Source organism: Ctenocephalides felis, unplaced genomic scaffold, assembly GCF_003426905.1.
Source record: "Ctenocephalides felis isolate EL2017-DRISC unplaced genomic scaffold, ASM342690v1 CF-g0.4_SCAFFOLD_01886, whole genome shotgun sequence".
Classification (NCBI taxonomy): domain Eukaryota; kingdom Metazoa; phylum Arthropoda; class Insecta; order Siphonaptera; family Pulicidae; genus Ctenocephalides; species Ctenocephalides felis.
In genome coordinates, this window is record NW_020538040.1 from 136,973,622 (window position 1) to 136,990,905 (window position 17,284).

Here is a 17,284-nt window from a genome sequence, read left to right on the forward strand (position 1 = left end):
GAAGTCCGATCAGAAGGCCTGAATTGTTCCAATATCTTCAAAGTATGATTCTTGGGAGTTTCTCCCCCCCTGTGAAACATAATTGCTAGAGAAAAAAGCTCAGTCTTAAAGTACTATTATTGGATAAAGCACATTCTCTTGAGAAAATTTTTAATTACATATTCTAACTAGTGGGGCGCATGGCATCGTGCCTTAAGGCAAATTGCAGGAACTTCCCGTACCAAAAAATTATTATTTTTTTAGAAACGATTAACATTTTTGAACAAATTTTAGTTCTAAAAAATTAGATTTTTGAGAAACTATAAATTTGACAAAAAATTAGTTTTTTGAAAAAAAAAATGTTTTCTTTATTTTGAAATATTTTGGAAATTCTGAACTTGTTATAAAGAAATCGTACTGCTTTAACTGCATAGAGACAAAATGTCAAAGCGCGTAGCGCCGCGTCGCCGTCTAACGGATAAACACTCGTACGGAACCCATAGGAATGCAAACAAAATTTATACTTATTGTTAAAATCTCTATAAAATATCTGATAATTTGATGTGCATATGTCTAATGATCATTTTTGACCGCCAAATGGATTGTTTTTTTTTACTTTTTTCATTAGATCTCCGAAACCGCTAGACCTGCCTTTATGAAAATTTGATCAATTTTTCATCTTGTCAATACAAATAAAATGCTTTTTGAATTATTAAAATCAGACGCTCCGTTCTCTTAAAAACTGAGTTACCGTTTTTGGCACTTTTTGCCCCGTATCTTCGGAACGGCTAGACCTGCCTACGCCAAAAACTAATCAGCAAGTCTCCTTATCAATACGAATCGAATGTTTTTTAAATTATTTAAATCAGTTGATCGGTGTTCCCGAAATCATTGACGAAAATTTGTATCCGCATACACACACAGGCACATACAAACATCCATATTTTCTAAGGTATGCCAAAATATTCAGAAACCTTTGAAACGTAACGATATATGAAGATTTTTTTGCGATTACTATAACTTACCCTACGGGAAGTTAAAAAAAAAACGAGGAGCAAAAGAGCCAATCAGCAGATTTATTCTATTACCGCTATAGAAGACTTTTTAGTTAAATGGAAAGAAGTGCAAGAAACTACAAAGAAGACTGACGCGAAAAAAATAAACAATTTGTATTAATACGTTTGCTATTATTTTCAGTAGCGCTTAAAAAAAAAGTTAAAAACAAGTAACTATCGATAGTTGCTTGAAGTTGAAAATTCAAAAGCCAAAGGGACGAAAAAGAGATGCCGCACCACTCTTTTGGATATAACTGATAATTAAATTATTACATGCATAATAAGTAATAAATAATTTTATATGTTTGATTTCAGATGAGCATATTTCATACTACACAACAATTAATTTTATTAATGTTTACTTATGTGATTACTTATGGAATATATCCAGAATGAACGTATGTTTTGCGAGACACCACTGTACTAACTCACACACTGTTTTTGCTCTTCAGCAATTCATAAAAAAAGAAATGGCTCAAATAAATAAGTTATTTACCAAAAGCTTATTTTGATAACATAAACGTATTATTTTACATATGAAACATTAAATAGATAAAGAAGAACTACATTGTTTTATTCTTAAACAGTAAAATTTCTAATATATCATCTTCAAACTTGTAGTAAACTTGTTTATGAAAGAGCCTCTTCAGTTCATAAATAATTATTTTATTTTTCTTTTGTTATTTTACATAAAAAAAGTTTGCTATACATTTTTTAGTTTGTACCAACAATTAAATTGTGGTCATTATCACATTCAATAAATATTATTACTGCGCGACAAAAATGGCACTTTTATTTTTTTTAAATCATTTTTAAAATCGCTGATGTTAAATAAACCATCCCTTAATGTCTTTCCATAAAAGATCAAAAATTATTCTTGACAAAATTGTTTACTCATTTTGTCAACATTGAATGTCATTGATCCAAATGCTTTTATGTCCCTGTCTTTAAAAAAAAAAATTCGTCCACGATTTCGGACGCACGGATCAACAGATTTTGAGGTATTATAAAAACATTTGATTCTTACTTATGCAAAGGCAGGTCCAGCCGTTTCGGAGTTAAAAAGCAAAGGGCGCAGAAAATAAAAATCGAGTTTTTGAGAGCGCGGAGCGTCCGATTTGAATGATTCAAAAAACATTCGATTAGTACTGATGGGGAAAAGTGGTAATCAATTTTTTGGCAAAGGCAGGACTAGCCATTTTGGAGATGAAGAGGTAAAAGTGCAAAAAATGATAGTTTTTGAGAGAATGAAGCATCCAATTTGAATGATTTAAAAAACCTTCTGCTTGTATTGACAAAACTATTGTTTTTGGAAAAAGCAAAAAAAAAAAAAAAAATTATATCAATTTTGTTTTCAGAATCGGGTGCAAGTCCTTAAAAACTGTGTTCTTTACAATTTTATGTTCATGCTATTCATGAAAAATAAATTCGTATTAAATAAATTACCGAAGCAACAGGTCTGTGCACAATAGCCCCATCTGGTGTCCTGATTGTTCTATACTGCATACCACCTCCGGTGTTGTAAGAGTAGGCTGGTCTAGTCGAAGCTTGCTTTTCTAATTCATAACCGCGTTGTGCTTGCCTTTTCTCAGCTTGTGACAATTTCTTCTCTTTACGATCAATTAACAGACTTTCATGTTGAAATGGCTCTTTATTTAGAGCATGCGAGAAAGATTCTACTACCTGAGAAAGATAAAATGAGATATTTATTTATTTATTTATTTATTAATTTTACAAGCCGTCGGTATAATATTTAATATTATAATAAGGCTTAAGTCAATATTTTATAGGTTTAATATAATTTAATTAATTATTAGCTATTTAATTACTCAATTTATTTACTATAAACCTATTTATATTTACTTAATTATAATTTTTTTTTAATATAACTAGTTTGTTTGTTACAAGTGTTTTTAAAAATTTAATAAGTAATTTTAATAAGCTTTACAATACATACTTTTACAATATTAACAAATTTTAGGTTATTTTATGATATTTTAACAAATTTAAGTATCTTATATTATTGTAATTATTATTATTATTAATATTATCATTATCATTTTTATTGTTATTGTTAAATATTTTTACAATTTTTTTTTTCTTTTACAAATTTTTAGGTATTTTGATGAAGGAAATATTTTGTTTCACAATTTTTAAGTGTTTTTAAATATAAGTTTTTGGTTAACTAATTATTAAGTATTTTAACAATAACAGTCAAAATAAAAAAATTAAAATTTTGTTTCACAATTTTAAAGTGTTTTGAATTATAAGTTTTTAGTTAACTAATTATTAAGTATTTTAACAATAACAGTCTTATGAAAATAATAATTAGAAAAAAAAAAAAAAAAAAAAAAAAAAAATGTTTCTCAAATTTTTTGTTTTTTAAATTGTAAGTGTTTAATTAACTAATTATTAAGTATTTTAACAATATAACAATAACAGTTATATAAAACAAAAAAAAAAAGAAAAATAAACAAAGAAAGAAATAATAATAATAATAATAGTAATTTAGAAGTATTTAGTTTAACGAACGAAATATGTTGTCACGAGCATAGTAGACATATAGATTAAATTTATATAGTATAGATATAGATTAAATTTATACTAATACTTAATCAACAGATGTAATACACCTTACCTTTTGCATCACAACATCTATATATTTGTCCTTTGCATGTGAGAAGTCCGAGACCTCTGAGTCTTGCTCATCATCCCAGCATAAATTAGTGACTTCTTTCATTGACAAATGCGCGTCAGGGTTGCATTCGTCAACAACTCTGTCGGCCATACCCTGCTTGTTTATTTGCCTATCGTAAATCTTTCTCTCTAGACAGTTATCCATGACTAATCGGTACACAAAGCAAGGTTTTTTTTGTCCATACCTGGTAGCAAAAAAATCTAATAACTAGTTGTAAGCGACATTTTGTCTTAACGTACGCTGCATGAACTTTCCGTCATATATAAATAAAGAGGGTATTCTAGTGAAGAGGCATGAATTTTAAGTTATTTTTAAAACATTGTAAAAAAAGAATTTTTTTACTATCATTTTTTCCATAATTTATTTATCAATGTAAAAAGAGTACAGAAAAAAAAACAAAAAAAGATTAATAATTTTAAAAATTATCAGTTGCTGAAGTAGGGGTTTCCAAAAAATTGACACGCCACAATGCCCATGATTGCAACCCTCCTAGTGATCCAAAATTAAAAAGATAAAAAGGCTACTAATCTAGAATGTTGTCACTATGGTATATACCACAGACAAATTATTATTTTTTTTTTGCAAAACGGCGACTATTTTAAAAAAAAATTTCACAGTATATTCCAGAGAGGAATCTATAAAGAAGATTCTCTGAAAATTTAAAGTAAATCGGTTCAGTAGAACTCTAGAAATCGTGCGCATCGTATTGAAAGAGGCGGTTTTGAGAAAAACGCGTTTAAAGTTTCGCAAAAGGCAGGTAACAGATGAAGATTATCATAATCAAACAGCTGTATCTCTAACTTTTAAAATATGAAACAAAAGAAAAACTATTTTTTTTAATTTCTACACTTAAATGAATTAAGATGAAATCAATATATTAATTTATGAGTAATTTTGACTTGCTTTGCTATAGAGTTTCATAATGAGATAAACTATTGCAAATTATTCAATTTGTGAAAAAAAAAAATACATATTGAAAAACAAAGGCTTGCCTAATACGTTCCTGGAGTGTTTTCTAAAAGCAGGATAGATTAATTCAAATTTCAAATAATTTTTATAAATGTTTCCGTAGAACTATCAGATTTTAGTATGTTAATTCAAATCGCGGAATTGAACAGTTTTTGAATTTTCAAAATCAGTCTAGGACTCTTGGTTAAAACGTAGCAGAAAAAATTGCACTTTTTTGATAATTCTAAAGAAATAGCTAAACCAATCTTATCAAAAAGCTAATCAAAGCTAACTATCTAGTTACATCAAAAGGCTTTAAAAAAATTTGAATGGGTTCGGCCGTTGTTGAAAAAACGGGGATTATAGGTAATTTTGACTCACTTCTAAAAAGCGCAGCTCATTTTTTCAAACTTTGATGAAATTATAAAGGGTATGGGCGTGTTTCCATACAAAATCGGGCCCACTCTGGTATTTAAATGATATTGATGCCATAGGTCTTTTCAAAAAAAAAAAAAAAAATACGACATACCAATTTTCAACTCCCTATCTCATCTTTTGGCTGAGATATCAGTGAAAACATGTGAAAGTGGTCCCTTTTTAAAAATTCACTTTTTGTCGGAAATAATAAAGATATCAAAAAAATAATAACGTGATTCTATTTACACTGATTTTGTATATGTAGTTCATAACAATTAATGTAAAAAAATATTTGTTAGTGCATAAAAATGTGAAAATAATTTTTCATTCTCCATTTCCTACCAGTGCGGCTATTTGAACTACTTTTAAATTACCATCATTCGAAGGCCTGTACATTTTTCTTCTATTATTCAAAATTTCACTTAAATTCAGGTAGAACTTTGTGATCAAAATTTGGAAAAACTAAAGCTAGTACAACAAAGAATTTAACATTTTTGTGCTACTTGAACGGTTGTAGTGCAAATCTAATCAACGCAAGTTCTCATCGAATTACATGGAATGGATTTAAGTTATTGTAATCGTCCAAAAATCGAAATTGAAAAGTTTCACAGTTCTTGATGTTTAGAAAGTTTCTGAACATTTTGGCATACCTCAGAAAAATTGGATGAGTGTGTGTGTGTATGTATGTATGGATACAATATTTCGGTCACGTTTTCAGGCGCACGGATCAACCGATTTGAATGGTTCAAAAAACATTCGATTCCTATTGATAGGGAAATGTGCTGATTAGTTTTTGGCAAAGGGAGGTACAGCAGTTACGAAGATAAAGAGCAAAGAGTGCAGAAAATAAAAATCGAGTTTTTGAGAGAACGGAGTATCCAATTTGAATGATCTGAAAAACATTCAATTAGTAATGATTGGGAAAAGTGGTTATTCGTTTTTGGCAAAGGTAGGCCCAGCCATATTGAAGATACAGAGCTAAATGTTAAAAAAATGGCAGTTTTTGAGAGAACTAAGCGTCCGGTTTAAAAGATTCAAAGAACTTTCTGCTTGTTTTAACAAAATAATTGATTTTGGAAAAAAAAATTTGTTTCTAAATAATTTTTTTATCAATTTTTTTTTTCAAAAAATTTTTTTTTGTATATCAAAAATAAATCAGATTTTATTTTTAATTCTGACTAAAGTTCTAATATACTTTAAACAAATAATTTCAACTTTGCAATTCAGTTTATATAATTCTTATAATATTTGACAATGTTACAATATTTATAATAATCTATTTGGAAATATTCAGTATTCCTCAAACATTTCGTTACGGTACGGGAAGTTCCAGCAATTTGCATTAAGGCATGATGCCATACACCCCACTAGTTTGAAATTGGTTCAGCTGTTTTAGAGAAAACGTCGGCCAAAGATAAAAAATCTCCTCACATACACATACACACACAAACACACATACTGTTTCCAAAATTTTCAGAATGACTTGAAACATCGAAAAAACAAAAATCCTGTCAAACTTAAAACAATTCATATATCAAACTACATTTTTACTCAAGTAAATTGAGTTCAAACACTATTAATTTACCTGTACACCCGGCAAACAGCTTGTGTGTCATGACAAGGATTCCAACTCGCATCAAATACAATTACCCTGTTGGCTCCAACCAAATTGATACCTAAACTGCCAGCTCTCGTGGAAACAAGGAACATATGTATATGAGGGTTTGTATTAAACTCATTAATCAACTTCTCCCTCTCTAGAGCACTGGTAGAACCATCGAGTCCTGAAAGGCAAAAAAGTGGATTTGAATCAAAGTATCATTAAGTTACAGTTTATTAATAAAGTCCAAAACTACAAATTACTGGTTTAGCTTTTCTGGGAAATTTTAAAAATTCTGCTCAGTAGAATATAAATATTATTGATAATGACTAGATTATAAAATGACCAACATAGCTATTTATTTCCAATTAACATTTTTCTTCAAGGGTAATAAAAGTTATAATATATTAACCTAGTTTTAGCTGACAAATTCACTTATCTGTATTGGGTAGTTCATGATAATAAATGTAGTAAATACTTACTATAATAGTTAACATTTTTGGCCCATTTCGTATCAGTCCCCGTAACAACATTCTTTTGTAGAAAATCTTCTATTAAATTGAGTGTGAATAAACTTTGGCTAAAAACTAATATCCTATCATTAAGCTTAATACTCTCCTCCAAAATACAGAAAAATATTTCCATTTTAGCTGAATTTGAAATAACTCCATCCACATATCCTTTGAGCAATTCCGTTGCCCAATCATAAGGAATACCTTCGTCTTTGGGTGGAATTTTAAGAGATTGAATATCAACATCATCAAGAGTTTTGTCAAAATTCTCATCTATAGGTTTAGCCATTGTTATGTCCTCAGGCATTTTAATATTAGGTTCTTCTAGTGAATTAACACGATTTTCACTTTTTACACCAGATGTGTCAGAATTCAGATCTAAAATATTTTTTTTGTCCAGTTTCATGTTTGTATCACAGTTTTCGTTTGTGTCGCCAACTTCTTGATTCTGTTCCTGTTTATCCAAATTCCACGTTTTATTATCCTCAGTTTTAATGTTGTCGAATCTCATACTGTTCCAATTCTTGTCATCAGTTTTTATATTATCAAATTCTGAGTATCTATTATCATAGTTAAACATATTATTTGAGTAGTTACTTGGGTAATTGAAATCTGTGCTTTGTTGATTCATGTAATAATTTTGGCCCCAATATTGACCACTATTATTAGAACTATATGCATCTGTATTCGGTTGCTGAGATTGAAAAGCATTATAATTATCACCACTTGGAAATTGAGATGGTTGGTTTTGTAAATATTGAGGTGTCCTGTATTCTTCTTTTGGTGGATAATAATTATTTTGAGATCCATATCCATATGGATAAGAGTAATTTCCTGATTCCATTTGTCGCGACGGGGGAAAAGTTTGATTGTTTCTTTCATTTCCCATGTTTGAAAAAGATATAGCATTATCTGAATTATCAGAATTGGGCATGAAAAACTTGGAATTGGAGTTAGCTGATGTGCTTTCCGGGTTTGAACTATTGTTAATACTGTTTGGAATAATCGAAGCAGAAGGTTTTGCATCTTGGGCTACAGCATCCGTCGAAAATGCAGGAAGATCAGCGACAACACCCTGGTAAAAAATATACTCATAAAAATTAAAACTAACAAATACAATAAGAAAATTAATTTGAGTTTGCTAGTAGTATTATCCTGTCAATTAACAAAAATGAGTTATGTTCAACCTGGTTAACACTCAAATCAATATTAAATATTGAAATAAAATCCTTTTCCATTATACATATCCGAAATTAAAAATGAAAAATTTCTCCAAATATTTTACAAAAGTAATAATGTTCCATTTTGAAATATAAACAAGCTCAAAATAAAACCTTACAAACAAAAAATAAAACTTTATGAACAAGCAAACTGATATAAAAATTTATTTGAAGTGTTTTTAGATGTGGAGTAAGACAAAAATAATGCAGAATAAAATGAAAAAAAAAATGGTATAGTTTAAGCAAAAACTGAACATTACCAATATTACAAAAAGCTGAAAAAAAGCATTCTACATGGATGAAATAAAAAGTACTGAGATTGGGAAATTGTGTTGGTTGGTTAATAAAACAGATTTGAAAGCTAAGACAAAGAACACAGAAACAAAATGGAGAAAGAGAAAGAAATTGAAGCTCTGGCACTGTTAGCCTGCCTTATCATTTTTATTATTATAATCATTATTATATGCAATAACTATTCATTTTTCTAATTTCAAAAAAAAAACTACCTTTTGCAGTTTTTTGTCTTTCTTGGTGGTTTTTGCTGTTCCTGCACGTGCCCTTCCACCTCCCTTTTTAGGTTTTACAGAAGACACAGTTTGATTGGTTGCTGTATTTGGTCCAGTGTCAGCACTTCCATCATCTAGATCTAGATCTAGATCAGCTTCCCTTTTCCGAAGCCAATGATACAGTACATCTGGGTGGTTCCATATCTAAATAGAAAAGAATATTAAACACAAACCTATATATATATATATATATATATATATATATATATATATATATATATCGAGTTGATTTGTATGGGTCAAAAAAAGTTGCTTAGGCACATATGATTTTCGGATACTAGGGATCAAATTAAGATACTTTGCTGAAGAAACTATACCTCTAAAACAAATTATGATTTCCCGTGCATTGACCCAAAAATAAGAGTTGAAATTTGAAAAATACTTACTTAGTTTAATTATTATAATTGTCAGAATATTCCACTGAAAGAAAGGATGTTGGCCAAAACATATGGATTTAAAATTAGAAAAAAAAGAATTCATATAATTTTTATTGATGAAACGATCTTTAACCCAAACTAATATATTATACCAACATCAAATTTAAGATTAAACAATATATATATATATATATATATATATATATATATATATATATATAATATAATTTATTAAATCTTATTACCTTGCAACAAACAGCAAATGCTTTCAAAGCATTAGGAACAGCTTTTTTACGAACAACATCATTCATGAATGTATCATACAATTTTCTTTGAAATGGGGTCATTCTTAACATCAATACATATTCCTCCTTTTGAGGAAGTGACGTTTGAAGCACAGCATGTGAGCGTCTATGTACAAAAATACATATAGTTTTAAAAGCAGCATATTTAGATATTATAAATAAAATGAAGAAAAAAGTTCTAATAATTAAATTTATGATCTTGAAACAATTGCTTATGATTAATATTTTGTATTACATTAGTATTTTGAATAATCCCAGATTTATCTTCATACCTTTGCACAAATCCCAGAAGTAAAGAATGCAAAACATGTGCTCTATAACGCATCAATTTAATATCTTGCGGAGTGGAATCAATACACTGTCCATTTTGAATAGGTCTTTCAAACATGTTGGCAAATTCTGTCTTAGTTCCCAAATAATTCGGTCTCACAAAATCCACCATACACCAATATTCTTGCAAATTGTTTTGTAGTGGATACCCTGAAATAAATTTAGATTTTTTTAAAAATGAATTTGCAAATATTCATATAAAACTAATGTTTTGAATTAATTGAAAATATTTTTAAATCACAATTGTTCTTTGAAATCTATATAAATTTTTGAAATTAAACAATGTTATGAGATGTAAGTTTTTCCACAAAATTCTAAAAAACATCATTCATATTAATCAAGAGGTTCAAAGATTGTGAAAGGTAAATAAAACTCTCAGCTAAATGTACTTATTATGTGGTGAATGTAAATGTTGAATAACTTGAACAATTTTCAATGAATTTTGATAAGCTTTAATTTATTATCAAATTTAAAGCTTTACAACTTCTTCCAGCTAGGTTTGAGAAACAATGTGACCCCCTTCATTGCACAAACGAAACATTAATGTTTTCATTGACCACATATCGATGCTTTTCTGACGCAACCTCGTAACTCGATTTTTGACGATTTTGAGTTTTAATCGGAAAATCAATCACTAAATATAGACGCATAGATCTGTGAAGTTTTGTAAAAAAAAATCAACCGAACGTTTTTTATTGAGAAAAATACAACCTCGTATCTCAGAATACATGGTGGCGTATATAAACAAGTTTCGCTGTCAGCAATGTTGTTTAGTTCAATCTTTCTAATAAAAATTATTATTCAATTAAGTTAATTGTTATTAAAACTTAATGAACGATAGTTAATAAATTCATTTATTATTTACTTACCGCAAGTTATAGTAATTTTCCTAAAATTGAAAATGAAACTTTTTGCATATTTAACGTTTCAGAGGTTTCTGAATATCTTGACATACCTTAAAAAATCGATGTATGTGTTTGTGTGCGTGTGTGTGTGTGGATATAATTTTTTGTCCACGTTTTCGGGAGCACAGATCAACCGATTTGAAACCTTCAAAAACAATCGTTTTCCTATTGAGAAAACAGAGCATCCGATTTGAATTATTTAAAAACATTCAATTTGTATTGATGACGTGGTGATTAGTTTCTGGAAAAGACAGGCCCAGTCGTTTCAAAGCTTCCGATCCGAGTGATTCAATGAACATTTTGCAGTATAAAGAATCGATTAGTTTAGGAAAGCAGAATTTTTTTTGTCCATTTTTTTAAATTTACAATTATTTCTTCGTTTAAATATGAAAAATGATTCGGATTTTAATTTTAATTCTAGCTAAAATTCTAAAACTCTCTTATATACTTCAAATAAATAAATTTAAATTTGCAAATTAGTTTATATAATTCTTAGAAATATATATGAGATATGTTTTTTTTTTACTTTTATTTACTTTTTATGTAAACATATATAAACGTCGTTGTCCAGTTTATTCTTATATTTTGTCATTCAAATACAAATAACAAAAGTTATAGTACGTACAATAATATATTTGTAATCATTTATTATTCCTCGATTCTATTTAATTACGGAACGGAAAGTTCCACCAATTTGCTTAAAGGCACGATGCCATGCACCACTAGTTATATTTTTATTATGTTGAGAACAAATATCACAGTAAGCTACAAAAATTAAACAATTATCAATTCTTACTGACAATAAATGAAATTAAATTTTGTATTTTTTAGAGTTAGATAATGTGTCATCCGCAGATAAAAAATCATTAAATAAAGAAATAATAACAAAAAAGAATAAAAGTAACAATAAAAATGATAATCACAAAGTAGTAAATTATAAATCCATGAAGGAGCTAAATATCCTAGATATTGAAATACCTAAACTATGGCCAGATACTATATTGTCGTAATTATAAACTAACGTTAAAGTTTAATAATGTTTGTTTTTTTTATTAAGAATTATTTAAAAAGTTGATCGATTCTCAAAATAAAACAATTGAAGAAAGTTATTCATGTACTCTTATTTGAAAACAGCATGACGCAACCACGTATGTTACATTTTTTTCCGTGCGACAAACACGTATCTCAAAGAATTGAAGAAAAAATAATGATTAATTGTTTGTAATATCATACTTGTCTCAAATAATTGTCACAAGATTGAATGTTTTTAAAAATTATAAAAAAAATTGTTAACAGCAGTTCAAAATTCGTTATAAAACGTTTTTTGTCTCTCCTGAAAAGTAGTAGTTTCTGAGATACAAGGTTGCGTCAGAAAAGCATCGATATTGATGGTGCACCCTTTTTATATATATATATATATATATATATATATATTAAGATTAAAAAGAAAAATTATTTATTCCATTAAATGTTTTGACACTTGATGTGTCAGTCATTCAGTAATCTAAAAAGCATATTACATAAATACAAAGTTGATATATACCAAACCAGGAAAAACAACAGAAAAAATTAATTATGTAAAATTTATTACACTAAATTTGTGTAAAAGAATGGTATACTAATATATTAATAACGAGGAATTAAAGGAGCATATATTGTCCTCCTATATTTTGTGTTTTTAATAGCGATGCATTATGAACACTGATCAAGTTTACGCAGCAAGTGTAGTGATAGTGTGGAAGCGGGATGTGAGAAACGAAAGGGGAATGAGAAACAGAGAAATAATATAATAAACGAAAGATTCTAAAACTGTATAGAATTACTTTTCATAAAATTTATAATGACTTTGTAACTGTCATGTAAGAGATGAGAGGAATTACGTTTGTTGACTCAAGAAGTATTAAGAGTTATAAGTAAAAACTAAACTCAACTATCTTTTCAAGGTATAGAATAGAAGGATTTGACATGTTAAAAGTGTGGTTCAAGTTAATCATATGTTCTAAAAGCATAGTTTTGAATTGATTTGGGTTTTCAGAATTATATATATATATTGATTACAACAATTACTATAATGCTTCTCAAATCTATAAAATGTCCTAGTTCACCGTTATAATGCTATTATATCAATGAATCATTTTTCCATTTTTCCAAGCCATCCAACACCATGTGACATAGAAGATTCTGAAGAACTTTATGACAAATATTTTTCACGGCAAGTGGTAAATAAAATAAATATTTAAATCTTCCATTACCTGTCAAGACAATTCTTCGTTTTGATCTAATCTGTTTTAATGCCATAGATATACCAGCATGCGAATTTTTGATTCTATGACCTTCATCACAAATTACTAAATCAGGCCCTGGTTTGACAAGAGCTGCAAACATTTCTAAAAAAAAAAATTATATATTTATATATATGAATGAATTTATTATATAATATATAATTATAATATTAGAAGTGAATTTATTAAATAATTAGAGTAGTTCATTTTTAAATTGGCATATAAAGTTATTACAAATCCAAGACATTAAACTTGTGTTCGGTCATAACATACCATCCAGTAATTTCTTATTGGATTCTATATCTTCTGGATCTTCTGGAAGAGATGCTTGATTTTTTCCCCTCCTTTTCTTAGGCTTACACATCTTTTTTAAACTAAGTAAACGGTACAATTCATAACCAATTAATAGAACTCCGCCATCCCTTGTCCAATCCTAAAAAAGATTAAATAAAATTAAATATACAATATGTACAAATGATGTTACAAATAGATTTTTATTAAATAAAAATTAAAAATAAAATAATACATCAACCAAACAACATTTCAAAGTCAAAAACGTTCAAGATGCACCATGTGAAATAGCTCTTTTTAAATAAAAAAAAAATCATTTTCTATAAATTACTTTTTAAAAATAGGAATCAGTAATTTATATTCTATGTGATTATTTGGTTCAAATATAACATTTAATAGCTTTGTTAGAATTGAAGCAAAAAATTTAGATTTTATTGATTAATATCTAGCAAGTAACAGTCAATTCCTTGTTTCTTAGATAAAATACAGTAGTTAATGACACTTATGATGAAATTAGGTTAATTAAGAGTAAGTTTAACTTTAAGGGAGCTATTATATCCAGTTACTATTGCAAATGATCATCTAATATCCATGTAAAAAGTGTAAATTTATTGTTAATTATACCTGGATCACTTTTGCTCTTGCAGTTAATGTTTTGTGACTGTCATTCAGAACGTGTAAGTTAAAATTTCTAGCTCGAACCTCACCATGAAGCCGCAAAGGGCTCGTCTCTGCATCCACAGGTAGCCACATATTGAACTCAGCCATCTAAAATAATCCACAAAATTATTACATAATATTATTTGATTATAATTCAGCAAAACTTACCCAATTTTGTAATGTGTTTATAGGCATAATACATAAAATTGTTTTAGAAGACGTATGTCGAAGAAATATATCACAGAAGCAGACTAATTGTAAAGTTTTGCCTAAGCCCATCGAATGGGCAAGAATACAACCAAAACCAGTTGAAGAATTGAAACGTTCCACTGATTCTATAATGTTGTCAAACAAAAATCTAACACCACCAATCTAAAAAATACAATAACAGTCATCAAAATTAATCAATAATGATTTATAATGGCAAATTGTTATATATTATATTTATTATACATATAATTTATTATATTCAATATCATCATTACTGAATCAGTTCAACAAATTTCTGGTATTACCAAATAGAATGTAATTTTTGTAGGTTTATTATTTTCTTTAGACCAGCAATTAATTGAATAATGTATTTATTACGTGCATCAGTCTTAATCCAAATATTAACCTGATGTGGTTTTATAACACGAGCTATTTGTGGCGCAAGAAATATATCACTATCACCCTCTGGGTGTCCAATATTAATCACAACGCGTCCTTGCTCATCAGGAGTGTTATAGGCATCATTAACATGAAGACCTGAGTTTTGAGTATCTTCTTCAGGTTCTTCCTCTGGTTCTTCATCATCAGACAAGATAATACAATCATCATCAGATGAACTATCTACAAATAATAATAATTATTATAATAAAACATACCTTTTTTAGGTTTTTTAATATCATGATCAAAAACAATTGGTTTGACATCAACTTCTGGTTCACTGTCAGAACTTTGATATCCAGTGGACTTTGTTGAAGACTTAACGGGAGCAATACTGATAGAAGGAGTTAAGTTGAGACCTAAATTAGAGGTGCATAGATTAGATTTTTATTTATCCAATTGTAATATAATGAATTGTAAATAATTATAATTACCTTGTCTTTGTACACCTTTGTTAGGTATTTTCATAAGAACAGTTCCATTGCCTGGAATTCCCACTTTTTGTCCACTGTAATTGGAGTTTTGTTTCAATAAAGAGGTGTTTCCTTGCAACAGGGAAAGAACACGTGTTTGTGTTTTATTATTTTGTCTGTTCAAAGCAATTTGCCTTTGGACGGTCATCCATGACTTCTCGAATATTTCTGCGAAGATTTCCCACTTTGCGCTCAGCTGTGCATTGCTCCTAATAAAGTATCAAAATAAATGATTATTTAAGAAACATATCTTACAACAATTGTTCAATAAAAAAAAGTAATATGTTCCTGTCAGAACTGTGTAATCTGTCACAGTTTGTGTCTAATCTGATGTAATCTATCACACATTTATTCAATCAACTTTTTTAAGACCACTGTTGCAAACTTAATTGGTATTATAAAAGTTTTCCTATTTCAAGATCAATTAAAACAGAAATACTTAGATATTTTACTATATGTTGAATAATTGAAATATAAATTAATCTCACCTCATCTTCTCCATCCTTAGTTGCAATTTCAACCGAAACCTCATCTTCAGTATCATTCCTCTTCGTAGTAGTTTGTTCCCCATATCCTTTCTTAACTGGCTTGACACTTATTTCTCCCATTTCCCTTAATTTTTCAGTGATGTCAAATTCCAGTTCATCATTATTTTTTTCATTTTCTGAAGTGATGAGTTTATCACTGTCCTCCCCAACAGACAATAAGTCCTTGCTACCTGTCTTGCTAATATCCAACTCGCTACTCTTAATAAGTACTGCACTATCATCCTTGCTCAATACTACGTTATTTCCTTGCAATACATTGCCAAACTTTCCCAAGATGTCTGGAATATCTTGTGGAACTTCTTTCGAACCCTCTTGTTCTGAAAATCTGTCATGGTTTTCTTCAAAGTCGCTCTCATCGTCCTCATCAGATGAATCATGGAAATCTTCATCATTAGTAGAATTCTTGTATTTTTTACTGGGCTTAATATCAGCAATGTGCTTTCTTTTCTGAACAGTTTTTACTGGGCTAAGTTGGAGTTCCTCAACGGACGCATCGGTATTGGTTGAAGAGCTGTCGCCACTAGGATTCTTTTTATTGAAGTCATTGTCTCCACTTCTGATTGGTTTCCGAACAGCAGGTATCAATGAAATGCCAGCAGGTAATTGAATGTCAGTTTCCATTTTCTTTATTCATCTATAATTAAGATCAGAAAGCACACCAATAACATAGCAATTCTAAGATTCTTATGGTTAAATTCAGAAAAAAACAATTGCATAGATTTCTAGCAAGTAGATGCAGAAAGAAGATGCAGCAAGTTAATTTTTCTGATTTATTAAAATTTTATGTAAAATTAAAGGATTTTATTCGCAAGATATAAGAGAATTTATAAAACTGACACCTAAATTGTTTTGCACTGCACTCTTGTTTAATACTAAAAGAATAAGGATCATATATGAATATAATATATTTGATCAAAATAATATGAAAAAACAACGAACAATAAAAATATAAATTAAATATATATGGGGTCGCATATTAGTTATGGTTCTATCTTCATATATAAAGAAGTGATAGTTTATACTTACTCATGGATCATACACGGCAAGTGCTTTAAATCCTCACCATCAAATATTAAATACTAATTAATGCACTCAAAGCATTGATCTATCAACAATTGGGCATAAAAATGCATAATGAAAAATATAAAAATATAAAAAAATAAATTAAAATACATAAAACAGTAAAGATATTATTTTTAATGTAAAATTCTTATCTTATAATTATTGACAAAAATATATTTGGTTTCGCTTTGCAACCAAACTATCATAAAAAAACCTCCCATGGTAAACCTGAAACAAACAAAACAATATTAATATGTATAAATGCACTTGAACATAAAATTTCAAATAAAAATATTTAATTTCACGCATATTCACAAATATATTCCTGATTACATGTACATATATAATATGTATTTAATTACACATTAATTATGTATAAATGTACATATTATATTCACAGTGATGACC

General features: G+C 28.5%; 1 protein-coding gene across 1 annotated transcript in view; it reads right to left on the reverse strand.

Moving 5' to 3' along the window:
• Window positions 1-16,953, reverse strand: part of LOC113375973 — a 28,298-nt gene extending 11,345 nt beyond the window's left edge. The window contains exons 1-18 of the mRNA XM_026615911.1: window positions 16,841-16,953; window positions 15,755-16,448; window positions 15,409-15,475; window positions 15,228-15,338; window positions 15,012-15,152; window positions 14,762-14,976; window positions 14,314-14,517; window positions 14,110-14,253; window positions 13,468-13,627; window positions 13,165-13,299; window positions 9,950-10,157; window positions 9,618-9,783; window positions 8,936-9,139; window positions 7,180-8,284; window positions 6,683-6,881; window positions 3,673-3,916; window positions 2,543-2,717; window positions 2,481-2,512 (exon numbers count right to left, since the gene is read on the reverse strand). Coding sequence (XP_026471696.1) covers window positions 2,481-2,512; window positions 2,543-2,717; window positions 3,673-3,916; window positions 6,683-6,881; window positions 7,180-8,284; window positions 8,936-9,139; window positions 9,618-9,783; window positions 9,950-10,157; window positions 13,165-13,299; window positions 13,468-13,627; window positions 14,110-14,253; window positions 14,314-14,517; window positions 14,762-14,976; window positions 15,012-15,152; window positions 15,228-15,338; window positions 15,409-15,475; window positions 15,755-16,435 — 4,191 coding nt within the window. The 5' untranslated portion in view covers window positions 16,436-16,448; window positions 16,841-16,953. The remainder of the gene's footprint in view (window positions 1-2,480; window positions 2,513-2,542; window positions 2,718-3,672; window positions 3,917-6,682; window positions 6,882-7,179; window positions 8,285-8,935; window positions 9,140-9,617; window positions 9,784-9,949; window positions 10,158-13,164; window positions 13,300-13,467; window positions 13,628-14,109; window positions 14,254-14,313; window positions 14,518-14,761; window positions 14,977-15,011; window positions 15,153-15,227; window positions 15,339-15,408; window positions 15,476-15,754; window positions 16,449-16,840) is intronic.
• Between the last annotated feature and the right edge of the window lie 331 nt (window positions 16,954-17,284).